Source organism: Bactrocera latifrons, unplaced genomic scaffold (assembly GCF_001853355.1).
Source record: "Bactrocera latifrons isolate USDA-ARS-PBARC rearing strain unplaced genomic scaffold, ASM185335v1 scaffold_47, whole genome shotgun sequence".
In the NCBI taxonomy this organism is placed as follows: domain Eukaryota; kingdom Metazoa; phylum Arthropoda; class Insecta; order Diptera; family Tephritidae; genus Bactrocera; species Bactrocera latifrons.
In genome coordinates this window covers 798026-825255 of record NW_017537123.1, presented here as the reverse complement: position 1 = coordinate 825255, position 27230 = coordinate 798026, and the positions used below count along the sequence as shown (strand labels likewise).

Sequence of the window (27230 nt, the reverse complement as noted above, 5' to 3'; positions counted from 1 at the left end):
AGTGCTAATGCCCGGTGGAAACTTTTTAGGATCCCCGAAAAAGAATGTCAGCGCATTTTGTTAGTTTTTATTTGTAAAAGTCATTTCGTATTATATTTATTCTTGTTGTTGGTTTGTTGTTTTCCTACTAAGTATCTACTTTGCATTTATAATTTTGCTTACACGTCGAGATACGCTTTAACTTATATCACATTACAATAAATTAGTATTAGTTTAAAATTAAACAATTCTCCAGTATGCATATTAGCACTTAAACACATAAATTCATACAGATATCAAGTTAACACCTATTTAGAATAACTAATACAATTACACAACGATCTGCTCTCATTCTATGGACATTTGACAATACAACCTAACCTAGATTACTTATAGTCGCTCATTGTTGTGGTGGCGTTGTTGCAATCTGCTATCAATCTGCTATGGAAGAAACGAAAGTTTAACAGATGGAACGAAGCTTTAAGGGATGTCAAACAATAAAAAGCCGCAAGCAGCTGGAACTACTTATCGTGTGCTCATCAGGTGCTTTTGAGCTTTTCAAGCTTTATTTTACTTCATCACACCATAATACCGTCTGCTTAATTGGAATCTGGATAATGCTGTCTTAAAACATATGTAGATAAAACTTGCTTCATAAATTTACTCTGATAGGAAAGTTAAGTTTGGTAGTCGGGTAACTATAAAACTATCCCTAACCGAAATTAAATTTTGTATGTGTTCACTAATTCGTTCACTGATTTAGCTTATCTGAAGCTTTCAGAGCTTTAAATACTCCTCAAAGCTTCTGAGCGGTTGTTTCTAAGTCCCAAAGTATACATTTCTCTACTGGCTTTAATTTGAGTTCAACCAATATTTACGCCTAGAAAGCAGGATTTCCTTTAAGTTCCACATTTAGGTAACAGGGGCACATATAAAAAGGCTGAAGCTAATATCTAAATCAAAAGGCTTCGCTACAAGATCAAAGTATCGGGGCACAACACATTCACATAAAAATATCCTTTCGAATATCTAACCTGACAAATGAGCTCGCTAATTGTCGTATATCTAAGTTAAACCTTAAATCGAACTAAAAAGTCAGTCGTTTTTTTTGGAAAATCAGAAAAACTTCTTCTCTACGCTATAGTATTTAGTAATATTAGGCGACGTCGCTTTTCCAGGTACCACACGGGCTCTCAGTTGTCATCAGTGCGCTTGCGAGCTGCACGTTGCACTCTCGAGCTGCACTCGCGTTGTTGTAGAGCTAGCTGCTGGCGCGACGGAAGCTGCCGCGGACGTTGTCGATGCTGTTGCTGCAGAGGGCGCTGCAGCCCCGTCTCCTGCGGCGGACATTGTCATCACTGTGCCATTGGGCGTTGTTACGGCGACGGCGGCTATTGTCGGCGGCATTAGCGCTGCAGCGCCCAGGGAGCTGAGCGTTGTGCTGGAAGCCGCCTTTTGGTTGGGGAAGAGTACCGAGTAGGCGGGCGGCGGATCGAGCTCCTCGTAGTTGGGTGGGGATGCGCTGCCTGTCTGAAGATCACCGGCTGCGGCAGCCGCACTACTTTGTAGCGCCGATTCGCGTTCGTTCTGCGTCGCGTGCTGGGAGGCGGAGGCTGAAAGTGAACGGATGGTTTGAATGTGAAAGCTTAAGCGACAACAGCAAACTGGAAGGAAGGAAGGAAAGAAGGCGGAGGCGTAAGAATTGGGATACCAATTTAAAACGTGGATGAATGAATGGGTGAAAATGGAGATATGTGCAAAGAAAAGTTTTTCGTTAGTGAGTGAAGTATTTGATTAGGGTTTTGCAGTAATTTTCCCGGGTCGAATTGCACAGAGTTTCCGAAATTGAGGTTCGTGGGAGGAATACGCCATTTTTTTTTTTAAATATATTCGAATGATTTGAGTAAAAAGTAGCACATATTTTTCACATGTGCACATGTCGTGTTTGTTATTTTAGTTCGCGTGTTTGTGTAATTTAGCATTTTTGTGGACCGAAGGTGGAGGTACAAGTGTTGTGCAAAATAATGAAGAATTTTCGAAAATTTTACAGACCGATCAAGATCATTTGTTTCGTATAGAGGTGTTAGAGGTGTCAAGCAAGTGCAAATGAAGGAAATAGAACAATAAAAATGGATAGTGAAGTAAGTATTACAATTTAAGTGTTTATGCGAGAGTCGTGTACGTATTCGGATTTTGTTTGGACGTTATTGTGGGGAGTGGAAGGTGGTGTTCGTAATAATGTGAAGCAAAAAGCCAATGTGCGTTTCATTCGGGGGTTAGTTCGTGTGTGGGTGTTTGTGGAATGCAGCATGTTGTATATAGTTGTTATTGTATGTGATGATTGAGTTAAAAATAAACCAAAATATAAAGAGAAAATTCATTACTCGAATGGAACAAACCACAGCTGCTCAAAGCTAGACAAGGAAACGCACCAAATGCCTCTAAAACTCACCCCAAAGTCCACAAATCAGCAAGGCGCCACCGCACAATAGCATGCCCAGCATGAGATAACCCCACGGGCCGTACTTCGAGAGATCCGAGTTGAGGCCAGATCGTGTCGAATTGCGACGGTGATGGCCGCCAGAGCTTTCGGTGGTATTCGTTTCGGCTTGCGCTGTAGTCATTGTAGCGTTACTCGCGACTTTGCTTGTATCATTCGAACCGGACTGACCTGTTTGCTTCGAATCCACTTTGCGCAATGTGGTGCTGTTCGTACTGCCAGCGACACCCTCATTCGTAGACGCTACATCTGCAGCAATGGTTGCCAACGTCGTTGTCTCACGTTGTGCCGGCACATCAAAGGCAAATAAATTGCGAAAAACCTCCAAAGCAAAGTGTTCGAAAATGTCGGTCTCCATGGCGGGGGGTATTGGTTCACCGTAGCGCCGGCGCTTCCAACACATTTCGTTGTCCTCATCGCTATCGTATTCATTGCTAACCGGACAATGCCGAATGCCGTCGCAGACGAGATCTTTAGAAATGCAGAGAATTGGTTCGTCACTGCAAAAAGCCGAGGTTTATGAGAGATATTTATTAAATCTATTATTACGTTGTAATTGGCCAATAACTTACCCGATTCTCAGGCATTGATGCTTCTTGTCACTGCGGCACTGTTCGCCCTTGCCCAAGGCGGTGACCATCAATTTCGAATACAGCTTGTGGTGACCGTGCTCCCAGACAATGCGAACGCGCCCATGAAACAGCCGAACGGGATCATCCATTTCTGGTGCTGTGTCCTCCAGCTGACAAGGGTCGAGTCGCCACTGCGGCGTGTGGAAGTCCATAGAGCTGAACTGTTATAACAAAAACAAATGAGTTTTATTATTATTCCAGACATTTGCGGTTGATTGATGAGAAGGAATGCTTGTAATGCTTGGGAGAATAATTAAGTCGCATTGCTGCTGTTCGCGAATGACAAATATTCCTAACCAAAATTGGCACGAAACATTCTCTGCGCACAGCAAAAAAAAAAAAAAATAAAAAAAAAATAAAAAATAAAAATAAATAAATAAACCGCCAAGCGACATGATTTCAATTAATTGCGAACGTGCTTTAAATTAACAATAATAATAAGAGGAGAACTCGTTGCTCTGCTCACGGTAGCAGAATGTGCGTCGATGGAGTCTCCATGTGGTCGCGATTAATCTGTAAATGGGCCAAAATATGTGGGATGTCGAGTTATTAGTAACAAATTGGGAGGGTTGACCTTCAGAACACGTGCTTTAGAGCTCAGAGGCGGTTTAGAACTTTCCCGACAGTCCTCTAGGTAGGACTTTAGGTCTTACTAATAGCTCGGCAAGGTAGAAACAAGCCGACGAACATATTTCGGTCATGAAAAACATCCATCTTCGTCAGACAAGTCACAGCGAAAACACTGTTTAGAATAGTAATATTCTAAGCGCTTAGGAAGCGCTTTATTTTTGACTTCGTTTCACTAAAATTATCTCAGTCAAAAGTAGTATTTTCATCTTCAAGAAATTAAATGCGCAGATCTATAGAAAACAACCAGATTTGACGTTGAAAAAAAAAAAAATTCCATCAGAACATTGACGCTCACGCCTACGAATCCTCTAGCGCCAGGGCGTGTGGGTTGGAAACTGCCCAAGTGTTCACTCGCACACAATTTTGCGTGGCGATAGCTATTTGGCCAGTGGCGTGGGTGACACGAATATTCTGATATGTATGTGTATGTGTGTGTGGCTACGCACACAATGTAAAATCAATAACGGTCGCTAAATATGCAATCCGGCAGAGAACAATTATTGTAAGGCCAATAGATCAAGCAATTCAAATGCTAAATTCATGGTTTATTCATAGCACACGTTCATACGATAAGATACCCTGCAGAAAATTCTTCGATTAGATCCAGATTCGTCAAGTATGCTTAACGTAACGATGAGATGAGAAAGAAGACGCCTTGGACAAACACCTGATATATCTTCATCTTGACTGTTGAGTACTATAGAATGCTCAGGTCAGTAATGAGCTTTGGAACTTTTGAACTGGGCGCTGCGGCGGTACATGTGTGTGTGTGTAAGTGCGTACTTCGTTGTCTGTATGAATTAATGTGCCACACCCAACCGCCCACCAATCGTGTGCCAGTGGAAGTAAAGTTTCATTCATCGCATGCAAATTCGAATCGCTCCCAAGCGTTTGCACACACCCACATGCGCTGGCCCCCACCGTTGCGACGCCTTGTCGCTTGCTGTACAAATTCAAACGCCACGCTTATCTCTAGGCTGACGCGTTGTTGCTGCCGCGTGCTGGTTGCTCGTTCAAATATATTTTAGTAGTCATGTTTCATTGTTGTCATTTATTGTATCGTTTTTACTGTTCGTTTTGGGCACTTGGGCAAATAACTAATGTTTTCACCGGAGACGCGGTTTATTTTCGGGTCTGTTCTACTTTTAGATTGCTTCTTCTTCATTTTCGCTGAGCTCTCATATAAACGTATGTCTGTTTACCTGAATGTTTGCATTGTATTCAGAGTTTATGTTCACACTTCAAGGTTACCGCATCCGGCACCGATCTATTTGCATACGATCAGGCAACAGCGACGGATTGTCAAACCATATGGCTATGCGTGTGAGTGTTTATAGAAAATAGTTCTAAAGTCATATCAGGTGAAATCTATTTATGTGTCACAAAGCGTTGATCGGATTATTTTCAAGGTAAAACTCCATGGGATCATATCTGGATTTAGAGAGTTTTGCTGATTAGCAGATTAGCTTATTTTCAGGCGTCATGTTTGTTGTATAATCCTAATATGTTTCTAATATAACCTCTGACTTGCGTTGGATGTATTTTATGTAGAAAATTGGACAGCAAACACAAATTATATAATGAGTTTTGAAATCTTTGCACGAAATTGACGAACTCACAAGTGTTGTTACTCTTTTTGAACACGCAACAAGCTTCCGCCAATTGTGCAGAGCCCAGCTGGACCCTGGAGCCAAGCTGCCGAAGTTCACACACTTATAAATCAAAAGTATTTGGTTGTTGTATTTGCTGTTGCAGCGTTTTACCAGAAAAACAAGCTGAGCTGTCGGAGAGGAAGACTCGCTTCTTGGCTTTGTATGCAACCACTCTTGGCCACTTCAACGCGCGCCAACCTGGTCCGCTGGGCGGCTCGGCTAATGAACTGCTTACCTACGCGGATGAGTAAGCAAAGTATATGTGTTTTCTTAAATGTTAAGGCACTAGCAGATGGGGTACACACGCGGGCAGAGTAGCTGAGGCCATTGTATGGAAATGTATGCAAATAACACTCGCGGCGTTTTTAAAAACAAAATGTATTGGGATAAAGCCGTTTTGAATACGCTCGGCAACGCTTCCTGCTTCATTCAAGCAAAAGTAACCATAACTACTATTGTGCGCTCATAAAGAAACATACACATATATATACATACATGGATATGCAAATATTTACTGAGGGTTTCAATTTTGCTGCAAATATTGCGTTTAATGTTTAACCACCTTACGATACGTTCAGCAGTCGCATTTTTAGGGAGTAGCAAGGGGCCTGACACTAACGGTTATGAATGTGGGATTGGGAAAATCAAGCCCAATTCTCTCAATTTATATTATTATTTGTTATTGCACTTTTTAAACAAAGTTGTGTATCTATCTGCCCTCAAGATGGGACTAGCAGATCGAGAAGACTGCAGGAAATGCCTAGAGCACCAGAGAAACAATAGAGTATCTCTTGCGAACTTGGCCCGCATTGGCAAGACTACGGTTTAAGCAGTGTAATGCACTGAAGGAGATACCGACAGGGAGGCCGCAGAGCATCCTAAACGATGCTACTCGTATAGGACCAAACTAGTCTATTCGTGGCTTATTGGTCGACCAGATAACCTAACCTATGTATCCCTCTGTAACCAGCATGTCTGGAGTATTAAGAGAACATTCGAAATCCGAGAAAGTTTTGCATGCTTTAGGCAACGGGAGCCGTTTGTTGTTTATGTTTTCGTGTTTAGTAAGCAAAATGGACCAGTGGGGCTAGCTAAAGAGGTGCCGTGGAGCAAATCGTGTCAGAACCAGAATTCCCAACCTTTATGTGATTTTTCACTCCTCTGATTTGGAATATTAGCTTGCCTTGATTCATTCCAAAGAGTCTAGATTGGATTTGAATGTGTGTTTCTTCCTGCCTGAATATTGAAGACGTCCAAAACAACATGTGTTCAAGTAATGGGCTAGTGGGGGGCAGCGGAGTGTGTATGTCTGCATCGAAACCTCAACTTTAATGAAAGCTTTCAATTCATTGAATTTGGATTTGCAATTATCTCGTTTGCAATAGTTTCATTGAAGACCGTCTGATTTTATTGCCAAATCAGAGTCTGTTTCTTCAACCAAAAAGAACAAAAACAACAAAAAAAAAAAATAGAAGATTACAACTGTGTCGACGGTGAAGCGCCACCAACTAAACCAAATTAATTCAAGGTGAGAATGAGATCATTTTCATAATAATTTCCACTTCATTGTCCACGTCTGTCCATATATGTGCATACATACATACATACATACGTACATATGTAAGCGCAGTAAAAATAAAAGCGAACCAAACAAGAACATGCGACAAAGCGAAAAAAATCTTAATGAAGCGTTAACTTGGCGGAACATGTGTTGTTGGGTGTAATTAACGGAAAAAATAAATAAACAATAAAACTTATCGACTTTAGCAAAAGCAAAAGCAGAAGGAGAATATTTTGAAATAGTCCAGTCATTATAGTAAGTTCACCTCGGAATTCGAGATACCCAGCTGTAAGTCTGGAAATATTGTATATTGACACCCTAGAAGTTGTCTCAAAACCTATATATGGTGGGGTGTATCCGTTTACAGACTTAAATGACTGGTCTAAAAGCTTTTAAAGAATTGTAACGATAGCCTCAATATATATTTTTTTAAATCGACTCAGTTATATTACTTTTCGGACAAACCCTGTATGCCGCTTATTTTGGTTCCACATCTGTTTCCGTTCAAACATAGAACTCTCTTACACACATCAATGCTAAAACTAACTGCGTTCTTTAAGCTGTTGCGTTTGAGTAAGCGCCCATCGACAGACAGACGAACTAAATGAGGTGCATATGGTCTCTGCTGGCTCGCTGGTCTTCAGAAGCACACGCGTTTGCTCTGCCGATCTTCCTCAACCGTGATGGCATTAGACCACGCAAGTGCAAACCGGAAGGTAAGCGGCCAAGATCGGACAACATATTTGAGTTTAGAAAAGCAACAAATTTGTGAATTTGAGTAAAGAAAACAAAAAACAGAAGCCGAAAATACATGAACGCACACACACATTCGAGTTTATGAATTTGTCCATGCAATGGTTCGCCGTGATTCATCATTAGTGTCTACGTTTGGCCAACCACGCATGCGTAACCCCAAAGGTAAACTTCTTGTTGACGGGCCGTCAACCAACTGACTGACTGACTGGTCGCCTGAGTGACAGCAGCAATGGCTGCCTGTGCACGAAACCGTGCGAAATACATGTGCACATGCGCTGAGTACAATAAGGCACACAAACATTTGTAGGAGTTTATAACACATCGTCCGCGCTTTCGGCTTCGGCATGAAAATAAGATTATTTCACATTGAAACTGAAATCGGCTTAAAAGAAAAAACGCATTTGGCAATTTTCAAGTTATCGCATTACCACTGCCACAGCACATGCGCACATACACGCAAGCATAATCGCACGGCGAACACGTAAGCCGTAAGTGGAAATGTGAGCTTGCTAAAAACAAACAATGCTTCTGCTTGAGGTTCTCACATTTTACTTAGATTTTTAATGGGATTGTTTATACAATATTCGTAGCAACTCGGTGAGTCCGACTCTAAGCTGAGCTGCGAAACTTGTTCAAACAACACATCTCCCATTTGGGTACTTTGAAAGCGAAAAGAGTGAGAAAGGCAAATTGGAAAATGAAATTAGTAACTCGCTAATCGCTCGCAAATCGGTCGAATCGAAAATACAGCACACAAATTGGCGGGGGTGACCAAAGCGGCGCCAGATTTAGCTCAGCGCAGAAGCCGTGTATCATTACGCTTATTCTTAGCGCAGCCGACACATGCTTTTCGTTAATGGAGTTCAATCATTCGTCGTTGAGGCAAAATATTTCAGTTAGACACTCTAATTGAGTAATGAATGTGAGCTGTGACCAAAGTCAGCGTTATGTCTGAGAGGCAGAGAACACCTTATTCTTGGTAGACATGGCGAAAATCTTTAATATCTAAAATTCTTTACTCATTGTCCTTTTTATATATATTATACATATTACCTGTATATTATACCTGTAGAGACCTTTTGGGCAGTAAAAACGTATAGAAATGATAAGTAAAGCTAAAGACAAAATGTAATACTCACAATCGACAGCGGGCACGATCTCGTCGGTTTTGCTGACTTGCTAACGGATGCATTGATTTTGTCAATCAATGACGTCATGCCGCTGAAAGCGGGCATGACACTGCCAGACGATCCAGAGCTTGCATCCGTGCCATCAGCTTCTGCCGACGCTGTCGCCGCTGCTGTAACTGTGCCCGATGCTCCTCCGCTACCGTTCGCCGGTCCGACAACATCGTCTGCATTGGCTTTGGACGTGGCGCCATGGCGATTGCGTCGTATCTTCGGTAAAAGGAGGCGTACGATGAAACCATAGTTGGCGGGGGCGCTGAGGATGCGCGTGCACAGATGCCGCTTCTCGGCTAAAACTCCGGGTGCAAATTCAAGTATTAGACTAGATTCCTTACCGTCGCTCTCGATGTAATGCTCCTGCTGGACGCTGCAGATCTGCTCGAATTTGGGATTCGTTAGGAAGTTGATGTCTGCAAAGGAAAGAAAGATACATAAATTATAAGCTCATTAGAACTGCGAAGAAATCAGATAAAGGGTCTCATCGTTAGGTAGAAAGAACCACTGGTTAGTGGGCTGGCACAGAATGTTGGGTGATGGTGTAATAGTAATGGTAATGGTAATGGTAATGGTACATAATGGATCCAGATGGACTTTCGACACGAATTCAATGGCATAACAGCGGGTGTGTCAATAACACACTTTCCACAAAATCCCGCTACTCAGGAACTGTGGCATATGATGCAATGCAACAGTCTTCATTCTCAGTTTGCGGTTTCGGTACTGTTTGCTTTTGTGGCATTTTGTAACTTTTTCTTTTATTTGCAGTTGCTTTTTTTACAATTTCACATGCAATTAGCTACGTCCGTCCATTGACAGCAATTACAAGTTAATCGATGGCGTATCAGTAACGACTTGACAGCAAGCGCAAATACTTGTGCCTACATATGTATGTATGGGAGGGAGGTATGAGTATGACCACATATATGTGTGCGTATTGTTCGTACAAATATTTGTGTCTCTTAATTTAATTGAAATGAGCACGAGGTGTGAAAATGCTTGCCGCATTTGCTCTAGGTGTGTGCACCGGCCACGCCCCACGCTCGGTGATAATTTTTTGATGTCTTGTCCAAACAAATTCCACTCACTAACTTGCTTGTTTGTATGCCAATGAGGTGAGCAAATGTCCTCCCTTAAAGAGCAACGAATTGCAACACTTTTGCAAAGCTCCGTAACGACACGTGTGACCCTTCTCACCTTAAGTAACCTCGTCTTATGTCATACGGAATATAAAATATAGGGCACCCAAGGTCCAAACACCCAACTAATCCCAGTATCGGCAGACGAGTTTCAAACACTGCGTAGCAGAAACTGTTCGATTATTATAACCAAGCGCTTACTTTGTCGACTTCAAAAGAGCAATTTGGAAAGGAAAAATGTATAATTCACCCTGCAAAGTTGTGCCACTCACTTTCCATGCTTCGGCTGTGCTTTTCTGTAGGGATTTGCGTGGACTTTGCTATTCTCTTAACGTCTACAAGTAAAGTTCGGATGGGTGTTTGTGAGTGCCTCCATGCAATGCAAACATTTATACAAATATTTAGTTGAAATTGCGATAATTTGTTTAGCAAACGCGCCGCAAAACACCCTTAATGTAAATAGGCTTTACCTTTTTGTTTTTTCTTACATAATTGAGTATTTACCGAGGTGAAAATGACAACTTTAGTGAAAAATATAAATATGGAAATAAGCGCATGTGCACCCGGTGATATATATACGAGTATAATTTGAAGGGGTATGTTAAGTAAGAAAAGAGCGGAAAATTTTCCTAATTAAAAGTGAAAGTTTATAATTTTCCGCAGCTGGTCGCTAATTGCGAAAATATATGAAGATTATGAGAACAGGGAAATTGGTGACAATCACTAATGAAATTGAAATTTATTAGAGATGCATTTACCAGAGAAAAGAGAGAGGAAAATCTGGGCCAGGAAAATATACATATTTGGCAGAAGCTAAAGAAATCTTGGAATCATCGTAACAAAAGTCTCTGTGTAGAATAGTCCATAATTTTTTTCTTTTTATGTTGTAAGTGTTAAAACCAGAAAACGGACTCTCGCTTTCTCAGAAGCGGAAGTGAAATTGCCTCCCCCAAAGAGAGAAATAACGTTCGATTGAGAGAAGTACATGTTGCTTATTGTCAGTCACCTCACGATAGAATTGACATAAAGGCCAGACTCATAAAAAATGTTTAAAGGTCGTATGGAGATCTCTAGAAATTTTTTCAAAAGATCTCTTTCCCAAACACCTTGAACTGATTACCGTTTTCATAACGAAATTTGAACAAATAGAAAATGGCAAACTCACGCCTTCCGAACTTTTCCATTTGATTAAGAGGTTAAGATACTATTTTCAAAATATACCAGAACCGCTTTGGTAAATTAACCGCAGTTGTTCCCTGTTCTTTCCTGCAGGGTGGGTACGCGCCTCTAAATGTGGCAAATTAAATAAATTAATAACGCCTGTGCTCGACAACACTCGCCGGGGTAGATTTTTAATTGGCGCGAATCCATCTACAATAACGTTTTCTCAATACACACACACATACACACGAATATAATATATAACTGGAGCTCGTTGATTGCAAGATTCCACAACTGCAATGATATTCGCCGCTCAAAATCGCGAGCGCTTTGTTCCATCGTTTATGTTTTTCGCAAGTTTTGCACATTTTTTACTTTTGTTGTTGGTTCTCGTTTGCGCTTTTAATTGTGCGCTGCCTGGACGGATCGATGTCAAAGGTTAGAGTTAAGTAAATTAATCAAACCGGCACTCACGCAGTTAATTGTTTGAATGTCGAGCTCACGCTTGCACTTCCATACATAGATGCACACACACACACACACACGTGTACATAGCTACATAAATTCTGGGTGGGAAATCGGGAATGAGTACCAATTTTCAAAGCTGTTCGGCATTGTCTTTTTCTGATCCGTGAAATGATGATGAAACAATAAAACACAACAACAACGCGTTATTAATAATTGCGCAATACCGAGAGTTGCATACTCCATTTGCTTATTTGCTTACAATCATAAACTTGCAAATTTTCTAAGGGAATTTTTCCTAATTAAATACTCAGGTTTCCTGAGGTTGTTGGCAGGGGTTTCCCTGATTGACTTAAATAAATTATTTTTATATTATTGTGTAATATACAGTCATTTGAACTTATGAGCAAATATTCACAGGGAGATATGAGTTTTCCTGATTCCAGTTTGTCGCAAGCGCGAGAAGTTCGAGGCGCAGCAAAGACAGGATATTGCAACAGCAAAAACGAACTATTAACTTCTGCAAGCACTACGCTTTATAGATCACATTCCTGCTCAGAATAGCTGTGTTCTATTCGCTAAGATTTACAGAGTGATCTGTAGAACAAAACTAGTACAAGTTAAAGAGATTCGTGTGATCAAGTGTAGAGAGCACATATTATTTTGTATTGCAGGGAACTGGATAGCTTTGTACTGGCTTTGGCAAGAGAGCCGAGCGAAAAAGCGTCGAATCCTGGTCAACGGACAAGCAGAGGAAACCATAATTACCCTTCCCCCTTTTATTGGAAGGCGTACTCTCACAATTCGTAAGCACACTGTATTCATTGCATTATATTTGCATGATTAAAGCAATTTTATTTATTTTCAAGATACACCAAGCAGAGAGGCCTAGATAATTATGGCGCTTTGTTGCGTATTCAAAGAGTACGCGGCGAAAATAGAATACGTAACCCATAAGGAGCTAATATCTGCTTCTCCACCTGGCAGCTGGCACGTGGGAGATGCCACTGTGACAACATGCCGCCTTAATATTAATATGCAATGCGCTCTTATGGCGGCGCCGGCGTCGGCAACGTCAGCTCTCGACCGGGTCAATAGCAATTAAACTTCCCCATGGAATGAAGCGTGCCGCTAACGGCAAATGGAGCGCAGCAGCTGACACACATACGACAACCGTCAGTCAATTTGCTCATTCACTCGTTCTTGCGGCACAATTGGCTACATCCGCAACCATCACATCAGCATTTGATTCCTTTTTGCTGGAGTTACTTCATTTGATTTTTTCATCGCTTCTCATTTTTGGTTCTACCCAGCTGAAAGTCTGTAATCTCATTATCGTTCCACTTCTTTTTGCTGTGTTATTATGATTTCGCCATCAACTCGATTTGGTTATTCATGAATTTATGACTGCGTGTTTGTGTGTGTCATGCAGCCGTGTGTTGTAAATTATTCATTTGAGAATTCAACCCGGTGCTTTATTGTAGTTTTTGTTACTTTTGCCTTATGCCATTCATCGTTTTCTGTGTCTCTTTGCGGTTTCTTAACTGTTGCAATGTGTTTGCTGAATACTCACGTTAATTTCATTCTTTTTTCGGATTTCGGCTTTCGAATTTCGTCATTCGTTCCTTTCTTTATTCATTAAAATTTCTATAATCTCGACAGCTTTTGTTGTTTTTGCCGTTCGCTGTTTTCATGTACATTTCACCGGTTTCCGTTAGCCTTAATTGGGTTGAAAGTGAGTCAGTTGCTACCAAGCCCTCTGCTGACTTCTGGTTTATTAACCTTTTGACGGTGGCAAATTCGTCAAATAATTCCTCCTTTCATTTAATTACCTACATATGTATATAAGTAAAAAGATATATGGGATATAAGTAAACAACTGGGTCACACATTTATGTCGTCAAGTCACTTATCGCCCGTTTTTTATGAAATTTACACAACTGCACTGAGAAAATCATATTTTAGAACAAATATAGAAAACAGATATAATTTCTGACTCTTCTGATGTCAACCAGAAATTTTGAACTAACTTTGCACCACCTTTAAATAACAGAAACCAGGTTCGATAACTAAATACTCTTGGATATTGGCGAATCGAAGGAGCAAGTGGATAAGTCGAATTCAGGTCCCTTTATACGACAAGTAGTTTCTTCTCCTCTTGTTATCCAGACATGTAAATTAGGTACCGCTTCAGAAAGCCAAATGTATTTGACGGCACTTTTGAGGTTTCGCCGCTTAAAAGCCGTTCCTCTCAAATGTGGTTCTTATGTTACCCCCGTTATGTGTATGTTCATATGTGTTTACTTAGGTTCGTTTCCTAACTTTGAAATCTGCAAACATTTAACAATTTGGAGTTAGACATATTTTCAAAACAGTGACCTTTGCATACTCTTGTTGGAGGGCAGCACTCGTAAGTAGTTCAAGTTAAAATCTACACGCATGGCCAGTGCAATTATCGTTCGTAAGTACATATGTATGTATATACATCGGATTTGAGATTTGTATGTATGTATGTATGTGTGAGAGGGGCGTGCAAAAATAAACGAGTACTTTTTAAGTGACATCTAATAGAGTCGCATTAGCGAGTATGCGTGTATGTGTGCGTGTGCGCTGAGGATGATCTTGGGAGTGGTGAAGCACGGCAGCAATCACAATCGGTTGATCGTACGCCGGCTTCTAATTCCATCACATCCATTAATAATCTGAGGTCCATTTCAATAAAGTTTCATAGAATGTGATTGTGATCGCCAATGTTTGTAAATTAGATTTAGTTTAGTTTATACTCATCTGTTCTCATATGTATGTATATCGGTACTGGACGGCTGCTACTGTTGGTTCTTGCCAACCTTTCGGTGGGTATTCATCTAGAAGTGTCTCGGCGGCGAATTAGACCCAACAAAAATAAAAACAAACATCGCGATTTTATAAAAAAATAATGGCGAAACGTGTTTAAATCACACACACACATAGACATTTGAATGGTTTTTTTGTTTCAACGAAACCTGTTATCCAGTGGCGATCAACAAAAGAATAAATTAGAAAATCAAACAAAGCTTTGCCTGTTTTTTGGCACAGTAAATGGTGAGCGATCTTACAAGCTCAATATATGTGTACGTATATAGACGTGGTTTCTATATACATACATGCATACATATGCACGAGGCACATGTGATTAATGCGCGATGTCTCTCGCGTTTTTGGCGCCCGTGTGGCGTTGAGATTATTTTTAGACTATGGTGAATGGTTTATGAACGTTTTTGAATTATAGGAATCACGTATCATTAAGTTCATGGAGTTTTGTTTACCGTTAAAAGTTGCAGAAACTTAAAAGTAACAATGAGAAGCTTTTGAGAGCACAAGGAATACTTTCACCAATATTTTTGGAAACTCTGAGGCAGTTGTTATTATAAAAGTGAGTTAATTTCAGCCTTAAACTACAACTATTGAATTGCTATTTATTAGCCATTCTAGAACTTTGGGAAGGCGTTTCATAATTTCGAAATTAAATAATAATAGTATCGAAATTAGGAACGATCGTCATCTTTGCTTTTCACTTCTCTGCTACCTCGTTCTACGTATTTGACTCGCCTGCTTCTTTGCTTTTCACTTCTCTGCTACCTCGTTCTACGTATTTGACTCGCCTGCTTCTTTGCTTTTCACTTCTCTACCATCTATATACATGTTGGGAAGTCAAAAAAGTCTTTTCGTTTTTGGGCAATAGATGTAGCCTCGCTCTGGTCGATTTATCCTTAAACATGTCAATGAAATTATGGAATGGATCATGGTCCAAGCGTGGTGAAGCTCAACAAGTAGTCGCAAAGCCAGAACTGACGCCTCGAAAGATTATGCTGAGTCTATGGTGGGATTGAAAAGGATTGACATTTTACCGTCAACAACTGATGAGATGGAAGGAAGCCATCGATAAAAGAGCCCAGGACAGATCAACAGGAAGAACTTCGTGTTCCATCAGGGCAACGCTAGACCACACACATCTTTGATGACTCGGCATAAACTGGGAGAGCTTAGTTGGGAAGTTTTGATGCATCCACCATATAGTCCTGACCTTGCATCTTCGGACTACCATTTGTTTCGACCAATGCAAAACTCCCTTAATGGAGTAAAGTTGGCTTCAAGAGAAGCCTGTGAAAATTACTTGTCGTTGGAATAATGTCTCTAACGGAAAAGTGGCAAAAAGTGGTCGACCAAAATGGGGTACATATTTGGTTCAATTCATTATAAATAAAAATAAAAAAAAAAGTTGAAATTTCATTAGAAATACGATAATATAATACTTCTTTGAGTATCATTCGCATTGTGTCAAAGGTATTCTAAGCCCTTATACAGTATTTGGGGAGTTTTAGTTCTAATTAATTCAAACACGAAAATGAAATGCATTTGGTTATGGTTATCAGCTAAACTTTTTTCACACATCTGTACTTTGGTTCTGTGCTGGACGAGTAGCTAATAGCTGTGCGGCCAGATGTGTGTATGTATTATATAACGGCATCAGGGACATACCCATATGTGGGCAGGTGTCTGTGAGAGTCTACTTCAAAGCGTAGGCGCTCCTCAAAACATAAACCGTTTTATTATTTATTTGTGCAACCAGCAACCTTAGAGACATTCAAGTGCGCACTTACACGTTCGCGTGAGTGTGCGTGTGGCTGCATTGCTCTGCAGACTACAATCCATGTAATTGCAGCTGCGTTGTTGTGTAGAATGCTTTCATTACCAAAACAAACAAAGTTGTTGTTAAATGCACGAATTGGGTCAATTGTTGCAGTCGTAAAAGCCCGCTGAATAAATGACAAATAGGCAAACAAACAAAAACAAACACATACACATACATATGACAGGCGCTCGTTTGTGTTGAGTGTGTGTAATTATGTGAAAAGTGTCAATTATGCCTGAACACATTTTTCATTCAGTTATAGACACAAACACACACACAGGTGCATAGATGCAGCCACACACGCTCGGCGGCACTTGCTTAATAGACGAGCGCATTGAAGCTATTTTCATCGGTTGGCTTTAGAAGCATTAAGCAATTTTCCGACAAGGTTGCGGTTCGACTCATCGCCATAACTACGCACATACACACAGAGATGCATATGGACATATACTATCGACATGTGGGTGTGTGTGTGCTAATCGGTCTACACTTCACCAAATGCCACAATATTACAGCTCACCACCGCCGATAGCCGTTGCTTTTGTTGTTGTTGGAACGTTTCGACTTTTGTTCACGAACAGTTTACTTAAAAAACGTAAATATTCACTCGGTTAGCGATCATTAAGCCCGTAAGTAGGTTGTGAAAATGTTGGCCTAAGCATCTCCGCTGCCCTGCCCTTCCAGATGCACATATAAAAGCATCGAGGTACCAATCGCAGGCGTAGAAGCATTCATTCAGCAAATCAACAATACATAATTGATCTGCAGTTTTGCTTATTTCTGGGTTCAAACTATTACTTTCCATTGTGCCTCCAAACATACATACACACTTCAAATTATTTGTGCGCCTCTTTTGTGAAGTTAACTGCTCCAGTCCTACAATCCCGAACCGATGGCGCTTTGTGCACTCAACCTTTTAGTGCCTCCATTAGCTAGTCATGCACCGCTTGTCGGTTGGCCGTGTTCTGCGATGCAGTCGTTTGTTAGTGAAATGGGTTGAACAAACTCAGCCGCACTTTTGCCGGCGCTGACACACATACCAAAGCTGACATACGATTGTATGTGTGGTCGGCTACGAGAGTTCCATCATTTTCAAACCAACTTTCTAGCAAAAAACTTTCACAGATACCAGGTTAAAGCAATTATTTTTTTTGATCGAAAAGCCAAGAATTCTTCCCTTCTTCAAACTTATATTTTTATATAGTTGTAAGTTGTTTCTTATAGTTGTCATATTTGTGGGAGCGGACGATACTGGAGCATTAGTACTTTTGAGAGCATCATTTTTCTCCCAGGTCTCAAAACGTCAAACTTCTTTTTCTCATTTTCTCTTACAGGGTTTGTCCGCAAAATAATAGGAACAAGTCGATTTAAAAAATATATTGAACCAATCGTTACAATTCTGTAAAGACTTTCAAAATATGTTCCTTATTCGTCGATGGGCGTCACGGAAGGCATTTCCCGGAATTGCCTTAAGAGCCGAGGTGCACGCTGCTTGGATCGCCGTTCATCGGCTTTTACAGCCAAGGAAACAAAAACAGTCCGGTGTCCACTTCTAGGCTGTCCTGACTCTTCAGGTGCTCGGAGACAACTTAGCTAGGAATCCAGTCGGTGCGTCGGAAGAAAATCAGTCCTATTACTTTCCGAACAAACGCTGTATAATCATTTTAAGCCATGTGTTTTTTAAATTAGAAAAAATTACTACTCGTGAGTCACTAGGTCAGTGGATCACATCTCAAAAGTTCAAAAAAAGGCTAAATCATAGTTGCAACTAGCACCGAAGACACCTAAACCGACTAATCACACTTTGTGATCTACTCAACAAGTCAAGTTATAAATGACGACCATTTGCTGCTAACAGCGAACCAACAGTTTGGCCGAGTATTGCATTGCTGCGCAAGAAAAATAGGTGAAGTGAGTAAGTTTGTACTTTGCTTTGTATAAATATTTGTATTATTTTTTTGCGTTCGCCATCTGCAATAAGCGACAAATGTGTTGACCCGTCAACTTTCTAATGAAAGCAGTTAAACTCCTGTTAGCTGTCAGTGGCATAAATAAAGAGGAAAAAACGCTGCCAAAATGTATGAACGTGTAGTTCACACACACAAAATAGTGAGCATTTGTCAGCAAGATCTGAGCCACTGAGCCACCTCTGTGGGAAGTGACAGGTGCATGGCGTTGAGAATTCTCGACTTCGTGAGTGCGTCAAGCCGTGAAGTGTGCAAGTTGCACGCCACAAGCAACAACACAACAACGTGCCCAGTTATCTTCGAGTGCAGTTAGCTAAGTAGCCATGCGGCCGGCAACCGGAAAAACAATAATGAATAAATAATCTTGCCACGCAGCAACGGAAAGAACACCTTTCCAGACTAGACTAGACGAGGCGAGAAGGCGGCTGCAGAGCGCACATTTACCGCTGCGACTGCCGTTGCAATTATACATGCAGACGTGTTCTTTGTCGCCGCTTCGTGCTGCAAGAATATCGTTGTGGCACGCAAGATGCTAACGGCAATAGCCGCCGACACGGCTACCAACGGCACTCATAAATATGCAGCGATGTTGCCAAATGCCACAAAAAACATGCGAGGGGTGTGCGGAAACTGCCTCCGAGCATCCAACTCCCAACTCCGAACGGCGGTTATCATAAAGCGAGATCAAACAGGCGTGCCGAGTTGGCGCTCTAGTGGACGCATAAATCAGCTGCGCATGCGCGTAACACCACCGTACGGTGCTTCTGCTTTGGTGCACTGTTCTGCCAGTGATACTTAAACACATACACACACTTGAACACCATGAAGCAACAGTTACACTCGTTTATTTTGCAATTAATATCAATGTTTTGCACGCCACGGAAACGAATTCGGTGGCTGTCAAAAGACCAGATCCATAATCCTAAATAGCGAAGTTGCCAATCTACAAGCTACCGTGGTCCTCAAGCCGCATTCTAGCTCTTCTGAATGAGAGTGATCTCTAAATAATTGAAAACATCCCAAGTACATTCAGTTAACTTCAGGGCTAACTTTGGCCCCATGGGCTTAGTTGTAAATTAATGTCGACCCCCACCACGCTTCTCAACCTCATTAACCTCTAGCCAAGCCTCCGATAGCCAAGGACACTAAACTAAGTTATGATTTTCTTAATTATTTGCAAGTAACTCTCCCGCAGGTGTTTCGCAAAGCGCATTTTCGAATATCATAGCTCCACCTCCTACCGGCCATTAATCAAGCGCAGCATTACAATTGATAACACTGAATAAATTTATATAACTTGTAATTAGTGCACGTGAACAACTATTATATTCCAATTCTGAACTTCGTGTTTCAAGTTAAATTGTGAATTTCGAAAAGTCATTAATTTAAAAGTTCAAGGCGAAAATGCGCTGCGCCTCTCATTACTGCTGGCTAATGCCTGTGAGAGAGGACCTTGACCTCTAATGAAGAGCGTAGAAGACGTTGAGTCTAAATGTGGACTTGCTCGATTCATTATACCGTTAGAATATGTTTATGAATTATTCCAATCTCTGTGCACCGCACACACTTGAACCGTCTGCCTAGATCGCGTTGATAAATTCGAAATTATTATATCTCCGCTCGGATGGACGTGAAGTGCTGTTCTAAAAATTCGAAATCATACACCCTATATGAGTAAGTGTGTGTGTTGGTAGCGAAGTCCAACTAATTGAGTTCAATAGAAAGGTGCAATAAGGTTTTTTTTTTGTTTGCTTTATTGTCGTGTTGTTGCTTCTTTAATTGCATTTCACACGAATTGCCAATGGAACAATATACATATTTAGAAGATGATGAAGAAGAAGCATACGACAGCGATTCTCAAGCTGCGCCCCCATGCCGTCTAATAATACTTCGAATGAATTATTCAAAAGAAATTCGGTATTTGTGGAAAGGGGAGGTGCAGTGCAAGTGCGGAAGGTATAATGAATTGATAATTGCAATTACAGTAAATATTTAACCGTTCCAACGGCACTCACTCGTGCATAACAGAAGCGTGAACTGAGAAGTATGTAAGACAAGTTGCAGCAGACGTTGCAAGTTACGTCGAGGGCACACTTACGTCCGTACATTATTTACACTATATGAATATAGATGTGTGTATGTGGATCGCTGTATGGCGGCTGGCGGCACATATTGCCGATGTACGAACTTAAGCGCCGTCACAATTGGAAGCAACTACATGACAACCATAAGCAGAGCCAATTGATTTGATATGCTGAGGAGCGCCTGTACGCTTTGTAGAATGTCGATACTGGGCGGATTGGCGACGCACGCGGCTTGCAACGAAACTCGGCTATTAAATAGTTTGGACCCCATTTTTTGACGCGGGTCCACGTTGATTTCTCAACCAACTTATTAAAACGGTATTTGGTCTTGGATTTCACGCGGTGTTTGTGGTTTTTGGGCACACACATACATGCGCATTGAATATGTGGTTAAATGCTGGGCGAGTGAGCATCTCGGAAGAGCGGAAGTGACAAGGGGGCATACAAAGCAGACAGCTGATCGTTGGCGTCGCAGCGTCGAAGGTCAATACACTTTTCTCGAATGCAATCAACTCAGGACACCGTAGCTTCTCCCCCGCTTTTCAACGCGGAAAAATCACATTTACACAGCACTCAAAAATAAACACTAGAGAAATGCTACGCTCTACGTGTGCTTTCGATATTCAATAGCGAAATTAATGCCCACTTGTCTGCTGCGAATTGGCGGTCAATTGCGGTCAATTCGTTGCTTTTGCTGCCTTTGTTGTCATTGTTGTTTGCGACGTGTCGTTTGTTGTTGCCGTTGTCGTCGCTGCGTAATTGTCAGCCTAGCATGGTGCGAACCGGTTGCGGAGACACACCACCAGACACACCAACTCATGAGCAATATGAAACGAATAAACAAAATATTCCCAAGAAATCATAATTAAATTGGACAATAACTGTATAATAAATATCGCTAAAGGCGTTGGTTAACTTCTACAAGTGAAGGTCGAGGCCTAGCACTTGATTTAAATTCTTTTTGGCTTTTGAATAGCTCAGCAGACTAATCCTATTGCATAAATGAGAAGTTATATTGCAAATAATGAAGGTGACCTCATTGTCTGCAAGCGAATTATGCAACACTTGCGTTCAAAATGAATCTGCTGAGGCGTTGAAGAAGCTGTAGAGGCAGTTCTTTTAGTTGGCATCTGTTCCGCTCTGACCGTGCAAGACAATGGCTACTTTTAATATTTACTATATTTTCATATGTTTATAGATTTGGGTGTGGGCTTGCGTAAATAAATTTCTGGTTTTCTTGGAAATGTTGTAAACACACTTACTCGAGTAGACTGCGGCCCCCTCCGCGCTAGCAAGCGCGCTGACCATGACCAACAATAACAAAAGGCCCATCAATGGAACACGAAGACTGGTCAAATTTATTTTATTTCTCATTTCACAATCTGACTTATTTCGCTGGTGTGTATCAATAGCGCATTTATCGGTGAATTTATCGCTTTTTTGCTCGTCGACGCCGCTACTGCACACTCGGACTTTGACAGCGCCGTTGTTGTTGGGATAGTCGCAGCTGTCGCTCAGCAGAAGGCATGAAGTGACCATTTTGCTATTTATAAGCCTCTTTCGCGTTCACCTCGCTTATATATGATTTTATTGTTTTTGCCTCACTACTTTATTTTTTTATCGATTTATTTTGCTTTATCACTGCTATACTTCTGACTTTTTATCATGGATGCATCAGCATGCCTTAAAATTCGCCTAGGCTCAGCTGCTCTACCCTATTTTCGTCTTTGTTACTTTACGGTTTTGTTAATTAATTAAAATTGCAAATTTTTAATTTAAATTTTTCGCAGCAAAACGCGTTTGCACTAATGTTTTTTTTTTTTTTTTTTTTTTTTTTTTTTTTTTTTTTTTTTTTTTTTTTTTTTTTTTTTTTTTTTTTTTTGTTGTTTTTTGTTTTGGTGGAACTTCGCTTTGGAAATATTTTTAATTCAAATCAAAAATGCAAAACTCGTCGGTGCAGTTGTTGTTGCGGTGGTTGGTGGTTACTGTTAATTTGCATGGCCAATATGAGTTTGGCAGCTTTTGCGTTTAATTTGCATTTTGTCATTATCGTTTATTCCGAACAAACACTATTTGACTATTCGAAAGAGCCAACAGCTTTCACATAATCCACTTCGAAAAAAACACACCAAAAGCGGGGCCCGCAATGGTCACGATTAGCCACTGGCAGCTTCGACAAACGCACAAAAATGTTCCGATTCGCACACAAATGAATTCTCATACACGCCCTAACATTGAAAATAGGCGCCTCGCATAACAAAGATCACTTTATCGTAACATTTTGCCAATTTCGCGCTTTGAACAGTTAACTGCCTCGTATTGTAATTTGCTCATTTGCCGTGTGGCCAAAAAGCCATAATTTAATAACACAAATTGCTTGGAAATTTTTCGGTCTGATTCGTTTCCAACCGTTGAAAGCCGGAATCGTGGTTGAGACGATTCGCCGTTGTTACGTTCGTCGTCAACGTGTTTCGCCTCCGCTCAACGTTCGCTCGCGCCGAATATCAGATTCCAACTGAGCTCACCTTAGCGACGATCACAAATGTTGGCCGTTTTCCATCGTACTATATTACCAACAACTCGTAAACTCGTGTTCCTACTCGCACACTCACTCTTCGGTACATATGTACATGTATGTATGCATATGCTCGCAAATCCGCAAAGGTAAATTTAAGTAAATATTAAAATAAACTGCTGTACGATGCTATAGGGGTGCCTGTGTGTAGTCGTTCGCATGCATAGTGCGACTGATTCTGTCTTGAGTAACTTCATTATTTCCATCACGTTCGTACGAGTAAGTCATGTTTTGCATCTTCGACGAGAGATAATTATATTGACAACGATCAACCCATTGCTGGCTTCATCATCAAGTGCGCGCAGGCGGGGGAGCACTGTTTGGGTCCGTGTGTAGTCTGAACGTCAAATGTGGGATGCGAGCGAGTGTTAAAGTCAACGGGCGGAGTGGGACCGATAAAAGAGAGAGAACGTTGTTGATCATCATGAATGTGATATGCAGAGAGCTTTTATATGTTACAATGGACAATTAAAAATTAATCATATAAAAATCTATTTTCGCGGGAAGAAATTGGCTGCTGCTAGGCGAAGCGTAGGGTTAAACCGGTTTTCCTAGAAGTCAACTTTTCAATAAAGCCCATCCACGTGTTGTGGGAGTTTGCTTCAAGGTTTAGCAAACTACCATTTTAACTAAAGTAAGCTAGAATTGGTGTTCGACGCTTTGGCTTGATTAGAGAGGTCTATATTTGGGTGTACATATTTGATTAAGCAGTGTCTTCTAACGTCATTCCTCTGCTTCTCAAGCTTGGCGGGATAATGCATCAATAGTTCGTAAACCTATTTATAGGCCCACTGGGCTTAGTTTTGATAAATCTTAGATTTAAAGACAGTTGACATACGTACATATAAACTCTATTGTTGTATTTTGTTGTAGGAATTCCAAAGCGAGTAGTGAACAATTAGCAATGAATGCACCCAATCCTCCGTCTCTCGGCTAATGTCGAACAACCGTTTTTTGCCGTGTCTCTTGGCATATACGGTTTTATATGAATTATCTCTTGCTGCGCATTCGGAATGTAAAAACAAAAATAATTCAACGCTCGGCAAGCGATAACAAAAACACAGCAACGAGTTCACTCCGCCACTTCACACCGCCATTTTCTCCAGTCAGCCCTGTTAAATGACACTTCGCTTAGTCGCCCAGCCTGCCGTCACACCTCCGACATGCTGTGGGCTGGAAACGCTTGAATAAGCGCGCATAAATTAGCTACGAAAAACAAATATGAATTGCGCATGCGCAACATTGCGCGCTGTCAACAAGCTCAGCAAAAGCATATCAGTAAAAAGACTTATCAAATGCGCTTAGGTGCATAGGGGCGCATTTGTTGTTCGTGATTTTGAAATATAAATTATATGTAAATACTTTATATGTACATATGTTTGCACTATACATGCAATATGCATATAATCTCTGAGTATATCGATAGTTGCAAGTTATTTGAATTCATTTTCGGCTTCTCTGGCTGCGCATTAACTAATACCCAACGGATGAAGGAATGCATCTGTAGTCTAGTTTCGTAGACTCGTCAACAATTTCTATATCTTTCTATTGCCTATGGGTCTGCAGAAGTGTTTGGAGCAGAGGGGCAGAGGCAGCGAGCTTCTTTACGGATGGGTCAAAGCTTGGAGGAAGGGTTGGTTTAGTTTACTGTCGGGAGCTCTCTATCAACTCCAGTTTCAGACCTTCTGACTATTACAGTGTCTTCTAGGCTGAGGTTGCAGCCATCAAGGTAGCTGCTCCGGCGTGCGTCCTCCTTTCGAGAAGTGACTAATCATTTAGATAGCAGGACGCGATTTTAGCCTTGTTCTCATTAACAGTACGTTCAGAGTTGGTCGAAGAGTGTCCAACCTCGGTATCATTAGCATCGTGTGTCTTTGTGATAAGACTGAGCTAGCAAGGAAAGGAACGTTATATCATTTTCGGTAGAATGGGATATCTGGGCCTCGCGGAAGCTTGACCAACCCTGGACCACTATAGGTACTTGCACAATCGCAAAAGCCTTTTGGCCCACTAGCGATCTCTTTGCCCTCAGTAAGGCTAGCGTCACACTAGTTGTGGGGCTCTTAACAGGCCATTGCCCTATTGGCATACATGCTGTAAGATTGGGAATCTTACCGGACGCTGTTTGGAAGAAGATGCGGTAGAAATAACTTGGCATTTCCTTCTTGATTGTCCCGCGTTTGTCAATTCCCAGACATCCCACCGAACTAGAGGGAGGGTCCTAAGCGTTTTGCCAATCTGTAAGCCCGAACACAGGAATTTCTTATTTCCTATGCCTTCCCAAAAGACAACATTTACCAGTCCACGTGCGATCTTTGATCAGCCAACTAAACTAAGTTAACCTAACCTTCTATTGCCTGTTGCCTAGACAGCAGGGAAATCACACCAGAGTACAGACCTTCGCTGAAAATGTAGGCCACGAAATCTGTAAGGAATTTTGGAATAATACGACATTCAAAGCTATAAATTGTGTAGAACTGGAGCACTAGTAATTTCAAGGGCATTATGGAATTCCATATAGACATGGAAACCGTCGCAAGGGAATAAGTTTAGAGAGATTTATTGAATTTTTTAACATAATTTTCCAGTTCTTGGTAAAATGTATGAGAGCTTGTTTACGGGATTTTCGCTTGGTGCCGCTGCCAGTGTGTATATTATTTTATTTACTTAACCTATAAACGAATGTCAAACTAAAACATGTCCCGACCATGCAACTGCGCGCGAAGTGTAGTCCGAGCAGAAGCATGAAAGAGACGATCTCTTGCACTCACGAAACCGCTGTCGTTGACTGTCGTAACGGCCAACACACAGACCGCTAACTGTTGCATGCGTTGGCAATGCACTCACTCAAACATACAAGTGGGACTTCGGCACCCAAAACAAAGCCAAACTGCACTCACAATTCGCCTCGCTCGCAAAACGCGCGCTGTGCGCCTAAAGCCTCGCTTAGCAACAGGAAAAGAAGACAGACGGTGCGCAGCTCGTATCTACATGCAACAGCGAATAATTGGCAATGCGAAAATAGTATTCGTAAACAAATTGCCAAATGCCACTTCCAAAAATAAAAATAGCCAGAGGTGCTTTGTGGTCGACGAGGCGGACCAGTTCCAGCTGAGCTGAGCACGTCGTTGAAAGCACGATATTCGAGTTGATGTTGCAATATATTTACACTGCACTTGCAAGTATACAACAGCAACAATAATATCAGTGGCACCTGGCAGACTCATGCCCGTAAACCTACTGCTTTGGACGCCATCATGTGGCATCAAGAGTTTTCCCAAACCATCCACGTCAGTTCTGCAAACTCATATTATAAAACATAAAGAGGGGCTTATCTAAGTTCTCCGGCTAGGAAGCTCCAACGATCCATCATACCGTAGGCTACTGCAATCAATCGAATTGACGCTTACGAAATGAGCTCAACTTGCGCTTTTGTATTTGTTGGGTGGCGGCTGTGATTTGAGTGGCCAGTTAGCAACCAGTCATCCGAGCAACCAACCCGTCAGGCTTACGTGCAGCAGGCGAAGCAGTCAAACGAGGCGACCACAGCCGCCGACCGAAGTTTTAAGCTAACAGCCAGAGCCCGCTTGAGCCGTTTGTTTGTGGAACTCAACCAGCCGCAGCCGCAGTCGCAGTCGCCGTTAATCATATTTTTCAGTGGAAACGCTCAAATGCACAGTGTTTTCAGATAACCACAGCGCCTCAGTCACACAGCCAAAACTATTATTACTTCGTTTAACAGAAAAGAAAAAGGTTCGCAAAAACTGCATTAGCCACACGACATTACTTCAACTTTGAAGAGTTCTCCTCTTGTAGTACTATATAACATCGACACACGCACCACCAATGAAAAGAAGCAAGCTCGTTCTTTTCTGACATCGAAGCGCTGAATAAATTTTAGATCGGGCGGAAGCGTGTTTGGACCCACCGTGCCGTGAAACAGTTCGGCTCTGATGTTGTTTATATATGGGTGCGCGAGATTGATTGCTAGTAATTGCTCTGCGGTTGTTGTTGCTGCACTTTTGCCGCGCATACACGCTCGCACCATCGCGCCAGCAGCGACTTGAAGTTGTAATCGCCTGAAATTGTTGTTTATCCGCAACTAGTTAGTAATTATTGTTTATCGATGACTCCGTGGCGCTGCTGACGTTTGTTGTTGTCGTTATTAGCGATTCTAAAAATAAACCAATCCCACTATTTTTGTGCGTTTGGCCGTTTTCGGTTGCAATGTTGTTTACTTCGTCATTCCGTTGCTTCAACTCGTCGCCGTCGC

General features: G+C 41.5%; 1 protein-coding gene across 1 annotated transcript; it reads right to left on the bottom strand.

Moving 5' to 3' along the window:
• Nucleotides 1-55: 55 nt before the first annotated feature.
• On the bottom strand, nt 56-22183 carry LOC108973331. Its single transcript, XM_018940547.1, has 5 exons — nt 21645-22183; nt 8850-9307; nt 3052-3272; nt 2432-2979; nt 56-1592 (listed from the first exon to the last, which is right to left on the bottom strand). Exons 1-5 carry the CDS (start codon nt 21919-21921, stop codon nt 1183-1185), a joined length of 1914 nt encoding a protein of 637 aa, XP_018796092.1. The 5' UTR covers nt 21922-22183; the 3' UTR covers nt 56-1182.
• Nucleotides 22184-27230: the final 5047 nt, after the last annotated feature.